The 23820-nt window shown below is 42.9% G+C and overlaps 2 protein-coding genes across 10 annotated transcripts in view; one reads left to right on the forward strand and one right to left on the reverse strand.

The window, feature by feature from the left end:
• Positions 1-23820, forward strand: part of LOC122567859 (zinc finger protein 467) — a 263949-nt gene that overhangs the window by 217220 nt on the left and 22909 nt on the right. The window lies entirely within an intron of this gene.
• On the reverse strand, positions 233-21339 carry LOC122567861 (regulator of G-protein signaling 17). 8 transcript variants are annotated; one of them, XM_043726987.1, is made up of 5 exons: positions 18080-21339; positions 12168-12442; positions 10946-10954; positions 8212-8587; positions 233-5886 (listed from the first exon to the last, which is right to left on the reverse strand). In XM_043726987.1, exons 1-5 carry the CDS (start codon positions 18086-18088, stop codon positions 5647-5649), a joined length of 909 nt encoding a protein of 302 aa, XP_043582922.1. In that variant the 5' UTR covers positions 18089-21339; the 3' UTR covers positions 233-5646. The 8 variants fall into 8 exon arrangements, with proteins under 8 accessions (XP_043582922.1, XP_043582918.1, XP_043582919.1 ...); XM_043726983.1 differs by having other exon boundaries at positions 12153-12442; XM_043726984.1 differs by having other exon boundaries at positions 12150-12455.

Below are 23820 nucleotides of genomic sequence, written 5' to 3' on the forward strand. Positions count from 1 at the left end.
AATTTTTAATCGAAACATAGATTACCAATTTCAAATCGATCGAAAAGAAATTTACGAAAGACGAGTTGACTAAAAAGGAAGTTGGAATATAAAAATTCTCGACGAATCACCGTCGAGATTCGAGAATTTGCTCAGACTCGTGGATCCTCGCTAATTGAGATCAGCCCATTAAAATTCATAATCAGACGTATTCGTAAATATATATAATTGAACACTCGAAGACCAGGCAACGTTCAATGTTTCACCAGTTTATTAACCCTCACATTTCCATCCCTCTCTTATTGCCTATTGTCCGTTGTTCCGCCGGTTGTGACGAGCTAAAAGAAGCAGGGAGGAGAACTCCGTCGTGTGTCTAGTCGCGAAAACGTTCGGGGTAAAAAACTTAGAGGTGTGTTTCACGATTCTTAAAGGAATCGACACAAAATGAACGATCGTGTGCGGTAACGAAAAGGTTCCGCGGTGGGCGTTCACCGGTGCTGTACAAATATTGTCGTTCAAAGTGATGTACAAAAGGAATCGCGTAATCGAAATCGAACGACGATTTTCTTCTTCTTTTTCCTCTTCTTTTTTTTTTCTTTCTTGTTATGTTATAAAAGGGATACCGGAAGAAAGAAGCAGGGGATCGAAGGTTCAGAAAAATTGTGCGTTTATTAGAGAAGATGACGCTCGACCAATTTCACCGTAATTCACTTCTTTTTCCACCGGCGTTTCTCGTTTCTTGCCCCGTCTTCGCGCACATCAACCCCCGCGTCATTCTTTTCCATCCCCGTTTCCAGGGGCAGATGCTTTAGCGAGGAATCGCTTCGTGTCTCGTTGCTTCCGGTAGAAGTCGCCTTTTCCTTCGTATTTCATCGACATACACGTCGTGCGTACGTCAATATCGTTTCACGACTGAACAGGGACGAGGAGGAGGAAATGATTGGATATGATCGTATATAAAAATCAGTTTCTGTCCACCATAATCGTTCTCTTCTTCGTTTTAGAGATGTGTTTAAATGAGATCACGCGTGAAACGACAGTGGTCAATGGGAGGAGAAAGGATGAACCGTTTCGTCGTTATTTGATCGATCAGTCGGAGGGTGGAAAACAACGAGACGGGGGTTGTAAAGCGTCTGCTTCTGCCTGTGAAATGCTCGATCGCGAATGATGTCTTCTCGCATGGGGAATTGGAATACGGAAGAATGAAAAAATCGTCCGATATTTGTCTCTCTTTCTCACCTTTGCGCTCACTCCCTCCCACTCTCTCCCGCCCTTTCTCTCCCCCTCGTGCGCGCGATTCGCACCCTGCCACCATATTTATAATGCCGAACATATGTAGCACATGAGTGTGTGTGTGTGTGCGCGCGCGCGCGCGCGCGTGTATGTGTTTGTTTATGTGTAGGTGAGATTTCATATATATTTATAATATATATATATATATTCTTGTTTTGGATTCTTTTTATATTCATATATATATATTATGTATATTCATATATTCGCATGTATAATTAGTTTTATCCTCCTTCCTCCGCCATCGTGTTTACTATCTAGAATATTATCTACAGGGCAGTAGCCAACCGCTGTGACTGACTGTACGAACTTTTTTAGTATTTTTCACTCTTTGCTTTTTTTATTCTCTGCTGTTTTTTCCTGTGCAATCGGCTCGCGACGATTTCGCGCGTCTTTCCCCTAAGCGTCGCTGATCGACGAGTTTCGGGCGAGCGATTTCTCTTTTTATTTTTTTTTTTTTTTCTTTTTTTATTCTTGGCGCAGCCACGTGGCCAGGGGCGTATTTCAACCCTGCGTCGTTATCACGGGAAAGTAAAGATTATAGAAAATTTGTGGAACAAGAAGAAAGTGGTAGTATCAAATGAAAGTGTCGATACAAAGAACTGTAGACTCAGATTTTTAATCGTTTTTTTACTTTTTTCGCTTTTTTTCTTTTAATGCTTACGTTTTGTTGTTGTTTCTTTTGGTTTGCAAGGTCAGGGATGAAACAGCGCGAACACAGAGGAACGTGACTCCAGTTCAGGTGTCCATCGGTTTTATTTTTACTCGTGGTCGTTGGATGGGTAAATTTGTGCGGTTCGCGAGAGCGATGTGGAACCCTGGTCACGTGTCTGTTCATGTGCGTGTGCTGGAGCGCGTGTCTCGTCCGAGGCACGCTTAAATTCGGTTCGTTTCCGCTTTCGCAGTTCCACGCTCATTCCTCGTTTTCTTTATTTTACTCTTATCTTTTCCTCCTTTCGAGCGCGCTGCTGTGAGATCCATCGTGGTGAGATCAACTTGTCGAACGTTCGACCGCGTAAAGTAACAGCCTTTAAACATCGATTAAGTACCTTCGATAATGAATCGCGGGTGTAAAAAAAATTTGTCGGTCGTTTACACAGCGTCGAACAATCTCCGAGCGAGCTTGAACGTCTGGCGCGAGAATCGAAGATATCGCGTCGCGTTCCAACTTCTTCGATCGTTCGCCGTCTTTGTAAAAGAAAAAAAAAGAAGAAGAACGAATGGTATCCGTTGCATTGCCTCGTCGATAAAGTAACGAAATTATGTTAACAAGGACTTTGTGCACCGATAGGAGACGAAGAAACGTCACGCGACGCGATACTCCGTTCTCGCCGTCGCATCGACAGTACGACGAACGATATTCCAAATGTCAGTTGGAACTCGCGGTCCAAGTTGAAAACTTTCTCGCTTAGGCCTTTTTCTTTCATCCACGCCATCGTCTTCGAGCGATTCTGACTAGATCGTGCATCATTTTTACTCCTCGTTTCCTTCGTTTCTTGGTCATCCACGTGTGGCGTGTTCGATCCACGGTGCGTCTCGCTGGCAGTAACTTGGTGTACGCTGTTCGGGGACGACGAGCTGCTTCGTTCATTAGCTGCTTCGAAAATAGAAGTGAAACGGCTTCCAGGTTTGCAATGTGGCAGGCGTCGATGAGGGAAGATCGTCGAGGATTTCTTTCTTCTTCTCTCTTCTTCGTCTTTTGCATCTTTCCAAAGAAGAAATTTTCTACTTGCGCACGATGCGATTCGATCGGTCGATTTGGTTGATCTTTGGCTGTGTTCCGATGGGTATTCGATAATAAAAATGGTATCTGTGTATTCTCTAACTCTTTTCAAACGAAGTTCTTTACAGAGTTTTCGTTTGTTGCTGGAAGATATCGATGCAAAACGGAGAAAGTCGAAGGGATGTCGGAATGCAAGGGGCTGAATTAATTAAATTTCAATTAGCGATCGGATTGTCGAGGCGCGTAGCCTCTGGGTCGATCTCGAATCGCCGATGCAACGCGGCATGTTTAAAGAAACGGCGATTAAACGAGGCAGAACGTTCAGAGAATAGTGTCGAGGGTTCGTTGGATTAGCGATTCAAGATCGAGTACATGAATTTGACAAACAAATTCGCGAACCTGCTTACGTTTCTACGATGCTAGTGCGATGGTAATAAAATACTTCACAACGCCTCCGTAATTGAATTATGCCAACGTTCTTTGATATTCTTTGACCTGGTATTCTACAGTCGAACGACATACTTATCATCGAACGAGTATTCCACGAGCGAGGCCCATTTACCATTTATTTGCTAATAAATTACTTCGATCTGTTCATGGTCCCGTTGCAGAAATCGCGTTTTGTGACGAGACGAACCGTACGTCGCCGATCTTCGAGTTCGTCTGTCAGATTACAAGTAAGGATGCCATCAAACGTGCAATATGTATATATATATGTATATATTTATTGTCAATATTCAAGGCTCTCAATATCATTGTACGTATAAAGAGATGCTCGGACGATCGATAGATATCGTCAATAAATATTGAACATACGAGAAAATACGGTTTGTCGCAATAAATATTGACGATACGTCATCATTGATGATACCATCAATATTTATTGACAAGCCGCAATGATGTTGAGAATCTTGAAATATTGACATTATTGATCGTCTGAGGGCACCCTAAGACCAGACGAAATGTCACTCATTTTTCTATGAAAATAATCTCCGCCTCTATTAACAGAGATCCGTTTCATCGTCAACAAGACATTGAGAAAAGAGTGTCTTCTTTTAATGGGAGCCTCGTCACGGAATATTCGTCGTTTCGCTACTCTTTCGTCGATATTTCGGGGGATTCTAAGTATCCAATAATCGATTCTATCAACGACGATCGTTTCCAGCGATGGATATTGCTTCGGCGATTTTCATTTCTTCGCGCGTCTCTTGGAGCATGCAGAGCCCCCTGTGCTGCGAGAACTCGGGTCATTGTCTGTCTTGTGCAATTTTAATCACTGAAAAGTAGGATTGAACAATATCGAATGCTCTTGCACAACCGAGTACATATTATTAGTGAAATTCTACGAATCGCAATTTCACAGGTTTGACGAATACAGTTTGACAAATGTAAGCTTGGCGATGAAAACACTTAGAGGTTTACAAATTACAAATCATCTGGACGTGACACCGTAAAATTTGTCTACGACCTAGAAATTGTGACTTGTCAAAATTCGCTAATATCGTTATCGTGCAGGATCCTGATGTTTTGAATGACTCTATCGTCCTAACGAAATATGAGAACATAATCATCGCGACCCAAGTTCCAAACGATTCTATCGCAGGAAATCCCTCCAATCTCGAGATCTTCCCTAACTCGTACGATGAAAGAGGTTCGACCGAATAGAGCGAGAAAGAGAGAGGGGTTGAAACCAGGGGACGAAGAAAAACAATGGTAGAAAAGAAGAGAGAAAAAAGAAAGAAGAGAGCTCGAGAGCGGGCAGAGACAGAGAAAAACACGACTGATTCGTTATCGAGCAAGGGGTTGGGGTGCTTATGGTTATGTTTGTGTATGGCGGGAGGTTGGGGGGGGGGAGAAAGAGAGAGAGATAATCGGCGATGATCAGTCGCTAAAAACGATGGAAATTAGGAACTTCCTTGAAAGATGAACGTCATCCCCGACCGACCCGCGTGTGTATGTGTTTCTGTGTTCTCGATTCTTCGATCTATACTCGTGTGTCACGCGTGAACGAGCGTGTGTCCATAGTGTCCTGGAAGAAAGAGTCGATGGATCAACGCGACGTATACGCGATCCTTTCATGCTGCTCTTTCCTTTCTCTTCTCTTTTCATCCTAGTCCTTGCTCCTTTCTTTTCAATTTCTCGTCGTTCCTCTTCATCTAGTTACTTTTATTTATTTAGTTCAGTCCATCGTCAAGTTCGTGCACGTTGGCCCCGATGTGGCATCGCGTGGAAGAGCGAATCGTGAGTTTCGCTTCGGAAAACTTTTTATTTCCTCTTTCTCCTGTATTCTCCGACGAGAGGAGAAAATCTTCGAAATCTCCGCACGCGTGAGATCCCGATTTTTATTTCATTCTATTTTATTTTATTTTATTTTACTTTATTTTATTTCTTTTTTTTTTTTCATTTTCTTTCTTTTCTTTGTTTGCTTTATGACGAGGGCAGAGAGATTCGTCGAGGCGCGACATCTTAGAGCTGATACTATTCCTTGTTGTTTTCACGCCGATGTCCTCCGGCTTTCGTCGTCATCGGCCAGCGTTGACAGCGTCGCGGCGTCCCCAATGTCGCCTCGGGGCTACCTACTGAGAGACGGAGGCTGTTGGTCCGCTGCCACCCCATCGTCCTTTTTTTTTTTTTTTTGGTCGTTGAACGAGCGATTACGTGGTGGACCTCTTCCCCTTCGACTTGGCCGTGTTGCCGTGTTCCTGATTGCTCGATCCTGTCGTTCCGCTGCTCAGTCTCGCCGCCCGTCGATAGATCTCGCTGTTTACGAAACGGGGATACGAGTCCCGGTGCATCAGGGTATAGATCTGCAGCTGGGCCTCGTCGAAGGTGTTCGGCGTTGGCTGCACCATGTTACGGTTCACTATTTCGCGCACTCGCGAGTCCAGGCTCACCTGAAAATTGCGGGCGTGTGTTAGAAGCGTTGTTCGCTACAACTAGACGTCGCAATTGTTAGACGGCAAATTTTTTAGATCATGCTATAGGGGTTAAAAAGTGTGTTTAATTAGAAAATTTTGGTTACGAATAATAATTACTATTATAAAAATCTTTTTGATTACCGGTAATCATTATCTATTACGAGAATTTTATTTTAGTGACGGATAACCGTTATCGATGACGGAAATTTAATTTTGCGTACCAGCAACCGATATAAATGACCGGAATTTTTTTTGATCACCAGTAACCTTTATCGATAACGGGAATTTTATTTTTGTTACTAATAGCCATTATCGATGACGGGAATTTAATTTTGTTTACCAGTAACCAATATAAATGACCGGAATTTTTTTTTAGTTACCAGTAGCCGTTATCGATGGTCTGAATTTTATTTTGGTTACCGATAACCATTATCGACGGCAACAATTCTTTCTGGTTCACGTATTCGGCTACTGTCGATTGTTATTACTGATAATTGGTATATATGTTGTCGACAACGTAGACGATATTAATTATAAAACTTGTACATTTTTATTAACGATGAAAAAAGACGGTATGAAAATATATGAAACAAAGAATAGGATGGAAGATATCGCAGTAGAGTATTTGTATTAACACTTTTGTTTCGTATATTTTTATGTTCATCTTTTATTTAATAAAATATATAAATTTCATAATTTTTATCAATGAATATTAATTGTCAGTAATTTAGGAACAATCGACTATAGTCGAGCGTAACGAGAAAAAGCTTTTGTCATCGATATTGGTTAGCTGTAACGAAAAAAAAAATTCGAGCCATCGATTATGGTTATCGGTAACCAAAATAAAATTCGAGCCATCGATAATGGTTTCTAGTAACGAAAAAAAATCCCGGTCATCTGTATTGGTTAGTGATAATTAAAATTAAATTTTCGACATCGACGATGGTTACTGCTGGCCGAAAACAATTTTAATCATTCATAATGGTTATTCGTAATCAGAACAATTAGAAATTAATATTCTTTAATCATTTAATTTTTGAGAAATGATTCGTTGATAATTGACTTCGCTTTAAATGAAAATTAATTTCTACTCGGTGATTAAGAAAGTGTGTAAAATAACTGCTATTTTGAATCTCTGGCTAGAAAGGTCGCCTCGATATTGTGCGATTCGTGAGATCGTATAATGCCGCGTTTATGCCGTGAAATCGCCATGATATGACGTCGCGTTGTTCGTCTGCACTGAACATTAAAGATGCGATAAAAATGCAAACTAAGAGTAATGTAAACATAATTGTAAAAATATTTAATTAATTTTTGGATTGTTAGATTTTTAGATTTGCATAAATACCTGTTAGCTTAGATTTTTAGAATTTCTCCGAGTCTAATTATTGTAGTTTGAAAGACTATTTGGATCTGCCAACGATCAAAGCGATAGGATAATTGTTGTTAAAACGATATTGTGTAGTTCCCTTCTGTTAAAGAAATTTTGAAATCTTTCAAGAGATATATCTTTGAAAGAAATTTCTGTCCCTACAGATGTTTGAACCGAGCTTTCTCAGGTGATGCAACGACGGTGTTTGACTCTCGATAACGAAAGCGATAACGATGCAGACGATCGGTCATTTGTACAATATTCTACAGATTACGGTATTTACCCGGCGTATTCGTGGGCGGCAGATGCCTACTCGATTCTTTCACCGAAAACAAACACTTTACGGTAGTACAAAGGAAGTTTAACTAGGCCCTTAAAGAAAAGACGCCAGTATTTATTCTTTCTTCCAATCTACTAAACCTTTCAAGCTTGAATTGTGTCGAGTTTTACGTTATCAATAATTCCAATAAAAATTTAAATTAAAATTATTCGAAATCTAAATTAAATTAAATTTTCCATCTTGAAACTTCGTCATACTCTGCTCGCGTGCAGGTGCAAAAATGAAAGATCATTGGTAACAAAGCCTGGATATCGTCGTAATAAATCAAACAGTTTAATATGGCTAAGCCTTAAATTAATCAAATTCTTCGTCCCAACTTAACTCGTTAACTTGGCTCAGCTTCACAAACTTCTTATCGAAAAAAAATCTACCGCTCTCGCTTCGCTAATATCACGCTATAAAATTTGATTACACAAAGATCTAATTTTATAATACGCATTTGCAAAGTTCCATCCGCTACCTAGACTCTAATCGAAAAATCATTTAATAAATGAAATTGCTAAGAATCCGCACAAAATTTACCACTAATTTACTTAGTTGATCTAGCCTGAAACTAAATAACACAATACAAAATACAAGCATCACGAACCTCTTTCTCCGAGACTGTGGATATGTAACGATCGTAGATGTAGCGTGCGTTCTCTTCGATCTTCTCGGAATTGCTCTCGTGTTTCAGTTGCTCGCAAGCGAGCCAGAACGCGATGTTCTCCTCGCTGTACTCGCTGAGGAGGAACTCCCTGAAGAATTTACGGCCCGCGTCGCTCCTCATCAGTTTATCGAAGGACGAGCCCCACGATCTGATCTCGTCCAGGTTGCACTCCACGTTTCCATCGAGACCATCCAAGCCGTCGAGTCCGTTCCCCGTGTCGCACAATTCGCTGTGTTCCACACCCGAGTTCCCTTTCTTCTTGCCCTGATCGATCGCGCCTCCTGCGCCTGCCGAATTTCCCCTCAACGCCGACAAACTGTTAATTTTGATTTACGATTCCTTTTAGTTTGGATTTCGATAATCGTTCGAGATGGTTTTCGGAAGTATCGAGGGTTGGATGGTCGTAGGTAAATTCTTACGCATTTATGAGAAATATCAAAGTGCTAGAGACGTACGTTGGGACAGGAAATATCTGAGGTGGAGGGCTTATTATATAATATTTCGTAGGTGAACCGATTTCTGCTTGGATCTTATCTCTCTTACTTCTGTGTTTATAGAAACATGAGATTGGTTAAATATCCAAATACCGGTGTGATCATAGGGGTAGGTTTGGAAGAATCGATTTTATACCGTGATTCGAAGGTTGTTTTTCTCTTTCTCGGGTGCTGAGGGTGCTGAGTATGATTGTACGGCAGGGCAAATACAGCCTTTTGTTGGTCGGTTATTTCATCTGAGTAAAGTTATTTAGGGGGAGAAGAGTTTGTGGAGTGATTTGAGGGTTGTTTCTTTTGGTGCGAATGTGGTGTGGATTCTACGATAATAGATCTTTTCGGTGATTGATTATTTTATTCAAGCGAGGCTGTTTGCAGGGAAGAATCGACTTTTTATTGTCATTTGAAAGATTCTTCTTCGCGAGGGTGCTAAATGCGATTGTATGCTAATGTAATTCGTTCCTTTGTCGATGGACTATTTTATTCGAGTAAAGTTTCTAGGAGGAGAAAATCCAACTTTCAGTTCTTTTTCCAATCCAACTCGCGTGAGTGATAAACCACGAACTGCAACGGTCCTTCTTTCAAAAACTGAAATTTCCTCCGCGAATTTTAACACAACGAACGAACCGGTTCTTCTTTCACAAACCACAAACCGAATAATCTTCCACGAAACGAACGAACCATGCAGGCGTGTCTTTCCTCGTTACACTCATTTACTATTAATTTCAATAACAGCAAAGAGAAAGATACCAGATACCGTAAAAACCACCGGGAATTACCTCAAAATGCCCATTTCACCGATTCAGAAACTCGAAACTCGTAAAACAAACGATCCACGGTTAACCACTGCAATTCGACCGACGATGGCCACGGAACCGTAAAAACCAGGCCAAAGGAGAGGAAAATTCACAAAGGAAGTGGAAAAGAAAAGTAAAGATCCCGCGACGCGTGCCAGAGAAAAAACTACAAACCGAGACGAAACGGAACGAACGAAAATAAAGGAGACTCTGTACGGTTTTCTCCGCGCGACGGGACGAGCTCCATTATTCCGGAAGCTCGCTCGTTTCGTTTCAGTCGGCGACGATAACGCGTTGGAAGAGCCCGTGAGTTTCGTGGATAAACAAGCAGATAGCGATGGAGAAAGACGCGCGAGACATCCAGTCGGAAAAACATTTCCCCCAGTCCGCCAGATTTCCGCCGAGAATGGACACGTGTTACGCATCCGGCGAGGGTTCCGTGCCAGCCACCGCGTAATCTATCGACCCAGGGGCGGTTATCGCCCGACTGAAACGGTCTGCCGTTCCAAAAAATTCGACCAACGCCGCGGCGAGTCCGTTTGCTTATCGTACGAATGCCTTTTTATTCGAGAGGGGATATTCACAGAGACTCTGTTCCGTTTCTTCGTGTATAAAGAGGCAGATCTATGGCTACGAGTTGTTTGTTTCGCGTGGAGGAGCGTGAGATTGGTGGATGTTCGATGGGCATTAGGGTGGATTTTCTCGGGGCTGTAAAAAAGTTTGCCAGTCGATCGATGCTGCTATATCGGTCAAATAAGAAGTTTTGCTTTAAGCCGACGGGTTTCTGTTTTATTATCTCTTTCCTCTTGGAATATGAATTTTGAATTTATCGAGTCGACGATATTTGCGGTTCCCTTTTGTCGCTTACGTTAAGGGATGCTGGTACGAATATGTATTTGCGGAATGAGATGCTTTAGCGTGGAGCGTGGTTTAAACTTTATCGTCGACTTCGTTCGAGGAGATGAATTCGCAGAAACTTATTGGGTCTATGATATCTTCAGTGTCTGTTTGTCAGTTGCAAGTTGGATAATCGATAGACGATGTGACGAATATATTGGTGGAATGAAAAGTTTCAGAACGACGGTATTCTAACTTTGATGGATTTAATTTTTGTTAGATTCTACGTTTCAAGGTAGGAATTTTAAGTAACGTATCAAGCCGATGGTATCTTTAGTTTCTCTTTGTCGATTGAAAGTTAGGTGAGACACGAAAATCTTTTCCGATATTTTCAGCAACGTGAATGGAGGTTGATCTTGTTAAATGGGATTTTCAATTTATTTCGTGAGAATCAAGAGGAATTGCGCCATTCGTCTGCGTTAAAATATAGTAAGATGGTACGGATGGAAAAGAAGAAATAATTTGAACGAACGCAGATGGCCTGCTTACCAATTATGCCTGCGTGCAGCATGAAACACAGAAAGAGTGTATATAGGTACGGCTGTTCTTCGATAAATAGGTCGTAGCTCCGTTTTAAAGACAATGGACTGACGTCGTTTCGCTTACGATTATATTACGAAACGCGGCGATAATGGCTTGTCACGCGGCAGGATACACGAGTTATCGCGGGACGGTTTCGAGGATCGATCGTCGGTTGCCACCGTCTCTTCTTTTCCGCGATGGACGGATGAAAACGTTCGATCGACTCGTTGCTTTCAAGTCGAGCGCGTTTCAACTCGAGATTTCTAGTAAAAGTCCGTTTTTTCTCTTTCTTTCTTTTTCACACGCTTATGACGAGTCGAGGTCAGCTTATTGTCTTTAATGAGATGCTCGGGACATAAGCGTGGATGCATTGCAGGAAGAGTGACATGTACTAAGCGTGAAGCGTCGTGAGGACGAAAGTTGTGGAATTAATAATTGAAGTTGAGAATTGTATTTAACCGAATCGGATAGCTGGTACGAATAAAAGGTAATGGCTTTTTGTATAAGCACAGTCATTGAATTAATTGTTACAAGTTAAAACATTCAGTCTTCGTGTAATATATTACTACTAACTAATATTAGCAGTTGACCAATGCAAGTGACATCGGTGTTACCAATCGCGGGAATCGCTATCTTCTCGTACGAACAATCTTTGTCCCTTTAAATTTAACGCTCATCTAATACCATAAGAATCTAGATGATCATAAAGTAACTTTATAATTAGATTTAAATTAGGTTACTTAATCTCAGACTAGCCAATTTTCATTCGTAGTTCGTATCTTCTGAGACAAACGACGCTAATAGTTTTCATCGCATAAGCTACGCAACGTAAGTGAACTAACCCACTATAAAATCAGATAACTCGTTTCGAATTACCAACATCGCCTACCTATGTAACAGTGCCAATTGAAGCTCAATAGCTCTATATAAGTCTAAATGATAACTAACAAAATAATTACTACGATAAAAGGGCAGCTGAATAATAACCAACAACGAAAATAATCAGCCTAGTACCAGCCGAAAATCAAAAACCAAACGTATCTAACGCGTGATAACAATTTTGAGAAAATGACAAGGGCTTAATGATAAAGAAAAACTACGTGACCTTCCACAAACTTTGTCAAACCATTGGTGAAAAGAAAAAGCGGGATGTAGACAGGCACATTAATACCACGAGCAACTACAACACCAGCACCAGCACAGGCAACAGTTGTCCTTCTTCAAGCGGCCCATGATTCCGGATGACTGGCGTTGCTGTTGCTGCTGCGGCTGCTGCGACGAGGGTGGCTGCTGTTGCTGCTGCTGTTGCTGCTGCTGCGAGGACTGCTGCGAGTTGCCCGACGATCCGCTCGCCTGGCTTTGGCTCTGCGCGCGGAGCCGGCACCCACCGGCGACACCCTCGCCACCCCCTGCCCCGTGACTAACGTCGATCCCCATTGCAGTTGCACCGATTCCGCTCGACATCTGCAAACGATATCTGCGCTGGTCAGCCGGCCCTATCCCCAGCTCCGGAACCCATCATCGCTCCATCTCGCTAAAAATACACAGGCGCGCACGCCGAGTCACTGGAGCAACCGATCGACGCTCTTCGGCCTTTTCGCGACCTTAACCTTCTTTGTCACCGATTCGCCGAGGACAAAATCTTACGGTGGATTAGCATCGCGGTGTATTCCATTTTGCATGGAAGAAATTCGATGGTATAGTTTTCAGAATTTTCTTTGGAAATATTTACGAGAATGTTTAGTGGGATTAATTGAGAGGCAGCGTACAAACTATAATTACAGGCTGAGATGAATTGAATAAACGATGAATTGGATCGGACCAAGTACTCGTGTGAGTGGAATCAAGAAGATTGGAACGGTATATAGTCTTCGAGGAAGTTAGGGAAGACAAGTTTGGAATATGAAAAGCTTGATGGTAGGAAAGCAGGAACGGTAAACGGCGAAAGAGGAATTGGATTGAAAAGAAAACTTGGGGGTAGAGTGGGAAGAAGTGGTAAAGAATACTATATTCTTCGCAATATTCTTGGGAAGAGTTTGAAATGTGCAAGACTTAATTGAGGAAAAGCGGTAGGAAACGCGAATTGGCTTGGAAAGGGAACTTAGAGACGTGATAAGAAAAATTCTGATCGAAATTAATGAAAGCCGAGTAATAGCGAGTTGAGGGAGTAAATTGAATTGAAAGAGAGGGCTTAGAAACGGGACAGAGAAAATTACAAAAGGGAACATCCTTTGGAATCTTCTTTGGAAATTTTGGAAATTAAAGAAACAATGTGGTACGCTCTTTAGGTTTCTCTTTGAAAGTTTCGAAATACCCCTTTGAATTAATGAAAGAATTAATGACAGAATTAACGAAAGGAACGGTAGATTGGATTGGCAGGGAAACCTTACGAGTAGAATAAGTGAATTTGAAGGAAAGAATGCTCTTTGGAATTCTCTTTAGAGATCACGGAAATCGTATTTAGAACGTTGGAAATTTATTGAGAGAAAGATGGTAAGAAAAGGATAGAAGACGAGGATATTTGTCATCTTCTTCTAAAATTTTGGACACTGCGTGATAGAATCGATAAGAGAAAACAGTGACAGGGATGATAAATTTGAAGAATCTAAATGAAGAATGTAGAAATGGAATAATTTGAAGTTTGTCAGGAGAGTGAAGAGACACGGGTAGACCAGCTTTATGGAGATTAGGTGACAGGAGTCGATTCGAAATCAGTGTGACTGTTGGTAATAATGAGCGAAGATTGACTGCGGAACTCTGTGTGCGCTCGAAAGCGACGATTCGAAATCACATTGTAGATTCTGATTGCTACGTTAGTATCAACGACGAAGGATTTATCCTCCAGAGAGTTTTGATTAGGGGAATCCGATTAGGAAACGCGGAATCGACGAACAGAGGAATGCCGTTACTACGAATGTACCGTCTTATAGAAGTGTGTGCTAATTACAGTCTACAGTCGGTAATAAGGAAAGTGGTTAATGAACGTTTCCTTATTACATCAAAGCCTTAACTGTAGGTAGAACTACCAAGTCTATCAAAATGTGGGATTTTACATTTCTTTCTTTTGCGACTGCAATATTTGGCAAAATTTGACAAAATTAGAAAACTAGCGACATGATATATATATATATAATAGGTTGTAATTAATATCATTTATCGTATTTTAAATCAAATTATTTATATACGGAATACTTCGATACGCTTAGGTTGATGGTTCTTGAGTTAGAGGGACCAGCGATAAGAATATAATTATATTTCAAAAATAAAGAAAATACAGTTGTCATTCTGCATCAACTATTATTTTGATTTAGTATTAAGAATTTTCCTTAAGCAAAGAGATTTATTTAGCAAGCGAAGGAATTTATTTAATAAAGAAGACTGTGTATTCTCTGAGAAAGCAAGGAAACTCTTGTTCGTTTGGCAATAGATTTGAATAGGCTGAAAGTTTCGAAGTCGAATTTAATCAAGGTAGAAAGCACGCACGTGATTCCATTCGATATTTTAGAATATCAAAGCATTGAATCGACGTGGCCAGAAAGAGGCTGCATCCACGTATCGGGGATAGCTTTTATTAAAAAAAAAAAAAGAAAAAAAAAAGAAAAGGGTTAACTATGGGCTAGTGTATGGCACGTACCAAAACTTCCTCTTTCTTTCTCTCTTTATCTCTCGCCTCGAATGTATTTGAACACTTGAAAAACATCACAGTCGGCTCGCACGCGGAAACACGATAAAGTCGTTAAGCTCTAATTGAAACAACCTGACCGTACGGTAATTGACACATAAGCTTTCAAAAGCCGACCAATTTGTTTGGATACGATTGTCGCACGCTCAGCTGCACCTATCGATCCGTTCGTATCTTCGAAGTGGACACGGAAACGATGAATTCAAAATCTCACAGGAAGCTAGTGAAATTCGTGAAACGCTGCACGCCACGAAAATTCTTCAAAATTTTGAAGAATTTCTCCAAAGGTGCCGGAAAGAATGTTTAAAAGAGTGCTATATAGAAAGATTCCAAAAAATCCCAAAGAACTTATGAGAAATCTCAAACACGAAGAAGATCGTAAAATGTATTCATCGCAAAGATTCCAAAAGGTCGTCGAGGTGTGATCGAAGTAGCCAAAAATTTTCAAAACTTTCAACAAGAATTCTAAGATACTCGAATCATTAAGATCCTACAAGGTCTTCGAGATCTCAAGCTATCGAAGTATCCTAAACTTACAAAATCTTCGTAATGTTCTAAAAAGAATTCTATCAAATTTCAACAATTAAAATTCCGAAAGATCTTCAAGCTTTGCGGGGTATCGAAATACCTGAAATTTGACAAATTTCCAAAAGCAAAGAGACCGTCGAGATCGCAACAAGTTCTCGAGGTATCCGATTATCTTGAATCGAAGGAATTAACCCCTCCACTAAGGCGAAATCTCGTGGATCGCCTCTTCACTGATCACAATCGCTCTCTCTTCCTCTTTCTTTCCCTATTCGCTTTATTTTTACGCGGCGGTGTATATCGATGATCCGCTTGGCGAGCAGCTTCGCCACGATAACGCGTTCGAGAGTCGCTTATACGGGCTGTGGGCACCGATTGATAAACAGCAGGCCTTCGTGCGGCGCGTGTGCGTGCACGAAGATGGAAGATCGAAGCGTTTGGAGACGAAAACGCGTGCCGGTTCATTGCCATTGCGAATCGCGGTCGCGAACGCGATTTTCGCCGATGACGGAGCGGACAGGCGGAAGTGGAGGGGTGAAAATCGAAGCTGCCACGAGAAAAGCGCGTCTGACGGCGCTCCGAGGAAGAATTCATAACTCGGCGAGTGTTGGAAGACGAATTCTCTTGGAAAAAATTGCAGTCTACTTATAAATTGGAGAATTATCTATTTAATTTTGACCAAGGTTCGTTTAATCTCAGACTAAGTTATGATGGTTGGAAGAATCATTCGATTCAATTGATTTAATTCGAATACTTTAGGGGAAGCGGACGTGTTGCATGATGTTAGGATATATTAATCTCGTCGAACAATTTTGTTTCGTTTGATAATTAATTGGAAATTTATTTATAGGTTGTAAATGTTATTTAAGTTAAGCTGCATTGGTCGATGCGATAAAAGAGGGTGTTAGAGTGGTTTCAGAAGGTATTGTTTGTAAGAACTTAGATTAGAGATGTAAAGAGGAAAATGTTTATATATTGAAAGCTATTTTTGGAACTATTTCAGTATACAATGTGGTACATTAAAAAAGAAACGAGAAGAAAAAAGGAAGATTGGAGAGGATCCCTTTTTCGAGAATGCCAAAATTCAAGCTGTATCTTTCACGATTGCTTGCGAGTAATGATACGATTTAATAAAGCGATAATATTATTCGTTCTCCAATGTTACTAAAAATAAAGGGGTAATTTTTTATCTTTAGCGTTTTATTCCTCGAGTTTAAAACGAACGTATGCAAATAGATCGAGATTATGCAACGTAAATAGCGAAAAAGTTAATTAAACGTGAAAAGATGAAGAGAAAAAAGTTTGCCAATGAAACGATAAGGAAAACGTGGATACAAAATGATGGAGGGATCTCCGGCGACTATTGGAACGTTGCCTAAAAGTGCATTCGCACAACGTTTACATATTCCGAAAGATACGAAAACATTTTCATTTGTGAAACATTCGCGTAAAAAAGGAAAGAAAGATTTTCCCAAAGGCTGCATCTCTATTTTTGAATACCGTACTCTCCGGACGATATTATAACCTTGTTCGAGAGAAACTTTTTTCCGAAACATCGTACAGCATTCGTGCACCAGTGCAACAAGCTCAGACACTTGTTGATGCAGGTATCGTCATCGAGTGGCAGTGACTCGAAACGTTAAAGCGTTATCGACGCTAATGTGCAAGAGGATCGACCCCATCGACGAATTGCTCCATTCGAAAGCACGTGCACAACCTGACCGAAGTATGTCAAACCCGTCGTTCGTATTGTATATCGAGTTTATTTCACCAATTTCAACCGACTTCGTTCCTTCGAATCATCGTTCCACGTATCTTTCGATACTCGAGAAACGAACGTACAAGTTGATCGAGGGTACTGTATTCGAAAGCTATGATATTCTGAATATTTCGATTTTTATGCAGAGCGTTAAAAGATATGTAGTCGGTATTTATAGATTGCAAATAGATGAAGATCGTGGAAGAAGTTTACGTTAAAAAAATGTCGACTGAGATTTATTGTTTATCGATATTATGCCACAAACTCGTCGTATTTCATAAATTTATTATTAGACTGCGGATGTTTATGCATTAATGAGGAGTAAAATTTGTAAAAATATACGGAATACACGTATACGGGTAATGTACGTATACAAAATATTCAAGAAGTATCCGTTATAGTATTTTAGATCTCGCGCTATAATATCTAGATTAATAAATCTCTGTCGTTCATAGAAGTGTTCATAAAAATATGAATTTGCGTAAACAACCGCAGTCTACTTCCAATAACAGCTTCTTAGGGGCACTTTACCTGGGTGTTCAAACCAGTGACCTAGATTTCAATTATTTCCAACTCGCAATAACTAACCTCGAAAATAAATTTTCTTCTAACCTCGTCCAATAAACCGATAACGAGCAGCACACGAATTTTTCGTGTCGCGAGGATCGCGAAACCTGGATTTGGCGCGTGTGTCGGCAACAACTATTCATCCGGGCCGAATATAAAGCCCGGTTGGATCAACAGGCTCGACACAATCTAGCTAACCTAAATCCTCGCCACTGCTCGACGTTTTCCAGCTGTTAACCGTCCCTACTATGAAACGATTCTTCAATCTCTTCTTCCATTTTCCAACGCTCGTGAGAATCGCTATATGAAAATCAAGAATTCTATTACCAAACGAACAATAAAATATCCACGAAATATAAACGGAAAGCAGATGCATAGTGAGCGAGAGAGAAAAAGAAAGATAGAGAGGGAGAAATATGTATATATATATAGGAAGAGGGGAGAGAGAGAGGAAGAGAGAGAGAGAGAGAAAGAGAGAAAGAGAGAAAGGAGCCACACAGGACGCAAGCTCTCGCTCGCATCTCAACCATCGACAGGGCATCTCTCAATCGATATCGCATCGCCTCACCTCTATCATGTTCCATGCGCCCGAAAGCGAGTCCAGCTCGCTTCCCGCGTCCCTGCGATCTCAGCTTAAGGACGTTCACTTGGTCGAGCGAACGCGACCAAGCAGCCGTTTAATCCCAACTTCGTTATCCTCTTCGTCACTTCCGGTGCGGTACTCGTGAATCGTATCGCTGAACCTTATCCCGGTCCACCCGCGGGACTAAGGCCTCTTCGGGCCTCGCCCGAACCCTGCATGCTCCCAGCACGCGCTCTTCGCAGCCCTCGTCGCGTATGTTACGATCGCCTCAACCTTTTTCACTCGTGCCACTCACTCACGGACGGACACATACGCGCGCACCACGCACCACACGCACAACGATGCTCTCGGGCTACGCGAGCCGCCCCTTCGTCACTGTGCTCTTCTTCGTAGTCTGTTCGCGACCGACTCCCTCGACGATGTTCTCCACGACGCTATCAACGTTGATCTCAACGAGGTCGGTAGCAACGTCGGTGTTTGAGCAACAACAATCGGTCAACGAATCGGCGCGCCTTGGTCCAGCCAGCGGATCGTCCTCAAGCATTATAACAGTACACCACCGGCCATTTCCCGCCCGCTGGCTCGTCCAGCCTTGAAAAGCTCCCTAAACAGAGCTTCCTTTTCCACCTCCTCCTCCTCCTCCTTCTCCTCCTCTTCTTCTTCTTCTTCTTCTTCCACTCGTTCGCCGGCAACACGATCACCAGCGAGACGCGTTCAACGACACCCAACAGCAAGGCGACACCACGACGACACCCAACCCCATCCAGCGAGCGGAGCAGCTCCGGCGACAGGAGAGCAACCGCCGCGGTGGTGTAGAGCGCGCAGATCGGCACACGACGCGAGAAGGGAAGGCGGATGCGCGACGGTCGATCACACGCCAAGGGAAAGATAGAGTCTCAATGGCGTCCCCTATGGGTGGGCTCCGGTGGCCGTGCCGCTAGCCAGACTCCACTGTCGTTGATCCTGTCCCATGAGGATTTCGTCGCTGTCCATCGACACCACCACGACGACCAACGAACCTCTATTTTCTCTCTATCTCTATCGGCCAACCAGTAGAACGATTCTAATTTCGAATCGTTGGAAAGCAGGAGTGTGTACGACGGGATGGATGGATGGATGGATGGATGACGAGCGTTTCACGAATTCCACCGAATTGCTCCACCGGTTAACTGCGATACGTCCTCCAGCCACGGTTCGGCACGACGATTCGATACGACGATGACGGCGGCGAACTATTATGGCGAATATTTAGTAACGAGCAGCAACACGTAGACCGGGGACGAGAGAGTAGGTTGGAGTCTCCTCTGCTGGCTGTTGCTCGTCTTGATCGTCTCCTCTCGAGGTTCGTGGTCGTGCAGCTCACGGCGCGGTTCGTTCGGGCTGTTGCTCGCGTGGGCGGCCAGAACACGGCGCTGTTCTCGCTACGTCGCGTCGTCCGCTACGTTGACGGAGTATAAATAGGTTTCGTGGCTCTGTTTGAAGGTGCTGCGTGCAGGGCGCTGGCGCCGCCAGCAGCTAGAGCGCCGCTACCGCCGCCTCTGGCTGTTCCGTTTCGTCGCGACGCGTTGCCTCTGCTCTCGTGTCGTCGCGAGTTGCCGTCCTCGTGCTCGTCCTCTCGTCCCGAAACACGCACAGCCTGCTGTTGCTTCTGCTCGCCGTATATCGTTATCAAGAAGGATAGTAAAGGATGGATACGGAGAGTCTCGTGTTTGTAGCCGCTGAAAGGGCGGCGAAAGCTAGCAGCAAGTGGAAGCGAGGGGAGAAGAAACGCGGGACGCGATCGGAGCGCGCAGGGACAGAGGAGAACGGCGCGAATCGGGCGGAAGAGAGAAACGGAAAGGCATCGCCGAGCAAACACGAGCCTCTCAATTCATCCGGGCAATTCTTTTAAACCCTTTCGATTCCACTCGCTATCGGGCTTGCGTTTGTCATTCAAGCGTATCGAGTGGGCTGGGGGAGACAGAGAGGGAAGTTTGAACGGTGAACGGTAACGAGGGAAACGGATAGGACGAGAGAAAGAGAGAGAGAGAGAGAGAGAGTGAAAGAGAGAGCGAGAGAGAGAGAGAGAAGGGAGAGGAAGGCAGAGAGCGGAGCGTGAACGAGTCGGTGCGCTGGTTATTGATTGGCAGAAGTCGAGACCAGAGGGAGAGACAAGCCCACGGCGCTGTCACGCTGGACACCGACCAGCTAACCCGCTTACGTTCCGCCTCGAGTTTCTCGCGAGCCGCGTCGTTTCCACCGGAACTACCCAGAACGTTTTTCTCCAATTTGATCCTCTCTCCCTCCTATCGAATACACTCTCGACGATCGACGATCGTACGTGATCGCGAACACGAAATACGAACGTGATGGGTTGGTTCTGTCGATCGAATCGAGTGGTAGCTGCTGAACGAACGATGTTACTGAACCCCGTGAACGCGTGCTCTCGTTTATACACGAGGTCGCATGGAAAGAATTTTACACTGGCCGACCCGAGTTATCAACGTGTGCACTATGCATCGACTATATTACACGTCGTTCAACGATCAGTCGCGATCGGTGATCGATGGCGCAAGTTTGTCGGAAATAAAAAAAAAAAAAACGGAACAGGGTCATCGAGTTGCTCGGAGCGATAGGGTGTAGGCCAAGGGTGGTACTACGATCGTAGCCACCGATCCGGCTCGAAGCACGGGACACTTTTTACGCTGACACTTTCCTAGCCACTATCACCAGAGTGTACACTTCCTTGCAGCCTCTCTCTTCTTCTCCCTTCTCCCTCTCTATGTTCCAACGGGCCGGGCCGTCTTTCACCCCGTTTCACCGTGTGGCGTGGTGGAAAACGTTCGAGGCGTATCTCGGCGTGTCCCACGACGCGATTGCCCTTTTCCTCCACCACCACCGACCACCTTCTTCGTTTCCCTTGTCGCGCACACACTTAGGATCGCGCTAGCACACACACACGCTCTTCTATGTGCTACACGCCCTCGTTTCTCACCCCCACGGCCGGATCTCGGACGAAGGTTCGTAAGAGAGCAGTCTTTCTCTCTCTCTCTCTCTCTCTCTTTCTCTCTCCCTCTCTCTTTTTCTCTCTCTCTCTCTCTCTCTCTATCTCTCTCTTCCTCGCGTAGTTTAAACAGGTTCCTCGCGGCCAATATGGCGGATACCGCGCTGACGCGATGCGTTGGCCACCACTGTTGCCTCCGTCGTCGACGGTCTCAGCGACGCTGACGCGAGGCGTCGCGACACCATCCTAGCCGCCGCGCCATCGCCACACCGTAAAACGCCGACGCCGACGCCGACGCAGCCCGGACGTCGGGTTCATGCTCGCGATCCTGCGTGCGAACGACCTACTGATGGACGCCTTTCTTTTTTCCTTTTCTCTCCGTCGATCGCGTTACGCGAATCCTCTTAGCTTTCTCGGCTAGGAACAGGGTTGGGGAGGGTTGAAAAGGGAGAACAGTGTCAATGAGCTCCGGCGAATTTTACGAGTTTGGACGGTTCCACGCCGACTTTTGGCGAATGGGGAAAAGTACGGCGAGAGACGATTAATGTATGAAATTTATACTGAAGAAATAAAAGATACGTGATATAATATAATACGTAATGTGAGGGATCCTTTTCACGAGGGAATGTAATTTCCATAATACAAGCCTTTATTCATGCCTATATTTTACGGAAGGAAGGAAAGATAATGAGATGAGGATCGTGAATGGATGGTTTGGTGCTTCCGAGCTTCAACGTTAACCCTTCTATTGTTTCTAGGCTAGCTTTTTATGCAATTTTCTTTTACCTTTGATACAAAATTTTTAGCAATTTTTAGGGAGGCACAAGCAAGTTATTGTTGATACGGTTCTCCAGTTTCCAAGGTATATTTTCCAGATTTCAGATTATTTTCAATGAAAGTGCGTTTCTTTTCAAAATTGAACATATTTCTAACAGATTCTTCTGAAATTAAAAATTATTTCCAATGAACAGACAGCACGATCTACGTATCTGTGATAAGAAATTTAAAAGACCGCACCAGGATTAATATAACTCTTTCGTGCAATCATAAAAGAATTGTGTTTTCGTTTATTAAAGCTTAATTATTTATTGCTGTATTTTCGACCAGTCGCGGGGAGATCGCGTTCGCGAGATATCGCGTCAACGGGAGTCGTAAATTCCCGCTACGATTATAATAATCGACACCACGAGTTGATCGATCCCCTGATTTCCGTTAAGATAATAGGGGTGATTGTTTTGATATAACCCCGCGTTAACAGGATATAAAATATATGTATTTCCAGCAACTTTCTATACAATATTGATAAACGTTATGTAGGATACAGAGTGCTTGACGGATGTGAACCGAGGAAGAGAATTTGACTGTTACAGAGTTTGACACACAGTTTGAACTGACTGCCCGCTCTCGTGTAATCACGGAGGAAAGTTCGGTATCGTCGTATCGTTTTGCATTAGAAAGAGAGAGGATAACGATCCACGTTGCTCGTTGGTTATAGCCGATGTTAATGAAGAAAAATAGGAGGAGAAAGCCTCCTACACACGTGACTTGTGGATAACGTAATTTTTGGGAAAACTCAGCTTTTCCGTCAAGCAAATACTCCCTTCCTCCGTGATCTTTGAGAGCGTATAATAAATCTAAGAACTGTATTAAGAACCAGGTATAAGCCAAAACATTTGCAGGATTAAAGCTAAAGTTAAAGGCTAAGCTAAAAGCTTAGGTTTATGATGGGTCCTTAGGTTTATTGGGATCGGATTAACGGCATGTGGGGCCTTAGCGGCCAGACCAAGAGTGACGTCACATGACTCATCTTGCGCGACGTAACAATTCCTTCTGATCTAATTTCTTGGGTAGTTAATGAGGTTGTTGTTGGGAAAGTATTTGTAGATTAACAACGATGGTTGTAACAGGTGCCGCAGTTCGCGCGCAACAATACGCGAGTGATCTACGTGAGAATAATAAGCGATGACGCATACCACGTGCCACGGAGGATGACGTCGAGGTTTGACGTCGATCAAGCGTACTTGGTGTTATCGCTTTTGCGCTTGCATTCTTTCGAAACGTGCTTCGATCTACCGCTTCTCTTATTTTCTTTCCAGGAAAACTGCCACCCTATGTACATCATATTCTTAGAAATAATAATCAAGCACAGTTACTTTAAATTTTCCTTACTTTTCGGCGAATACAATTTTCCACGAATATCGCTGACTGTAATTAAAAAAGCAAACTAAGTCCATTAAGAGATTTATTTTTAGGTCCTGTTAATCGTAATTGGTGAACTCCGCTCGTAACCCTATCGATTCTCCAATTTCATACTTTTCCTTTACTGACGAAGGATGTTACACATGTGCCATAATCTTCCCGTGCATTTACATATACTTAGGTGTCACAACGTATCTTCTCTCGAGCGAGAACAAGCGCCTTTACCTTCCTTAGAGTGAACCTTCCTTCCGCTTATTTACACGATCCTATGTACATATGTTCGTTACATAATTGCACATAAAATGTTGCTTCATCGTTAAAAATGTAAAAGCTTTCGGCCAAATAGTTGTATCAAAATTAAGAATATTTAAATTAGGAGAAAAGCGATAAATATACGAAGGGATGGTTTTGATGAGAATATTTATTTTATTAAACAAATAAAAATGAAACAACGAATTTACGTATTATTTCATTGACAAATTTGTCTCTGACCGACAGTAATAATTCCGAATGTTAATTCAAAATAGTTTGGACTGTGCGCTCA

Source organism: Bombus pyrosoma, linkage group LG5, assembly GCF_014825855.1.
Source record: "Bombus pyrosoma isolate SC7728 linkage group LG5, ASM1482585v1, whole genome shotgun sequence".
Classification (NCBI taxonomy): domain Eukaryota; kingdom Metazoa; phylum Arthropoda; class Insecta; order Hymenoptera; family Apidae; genus Bombus; species Bombus pyrosoma.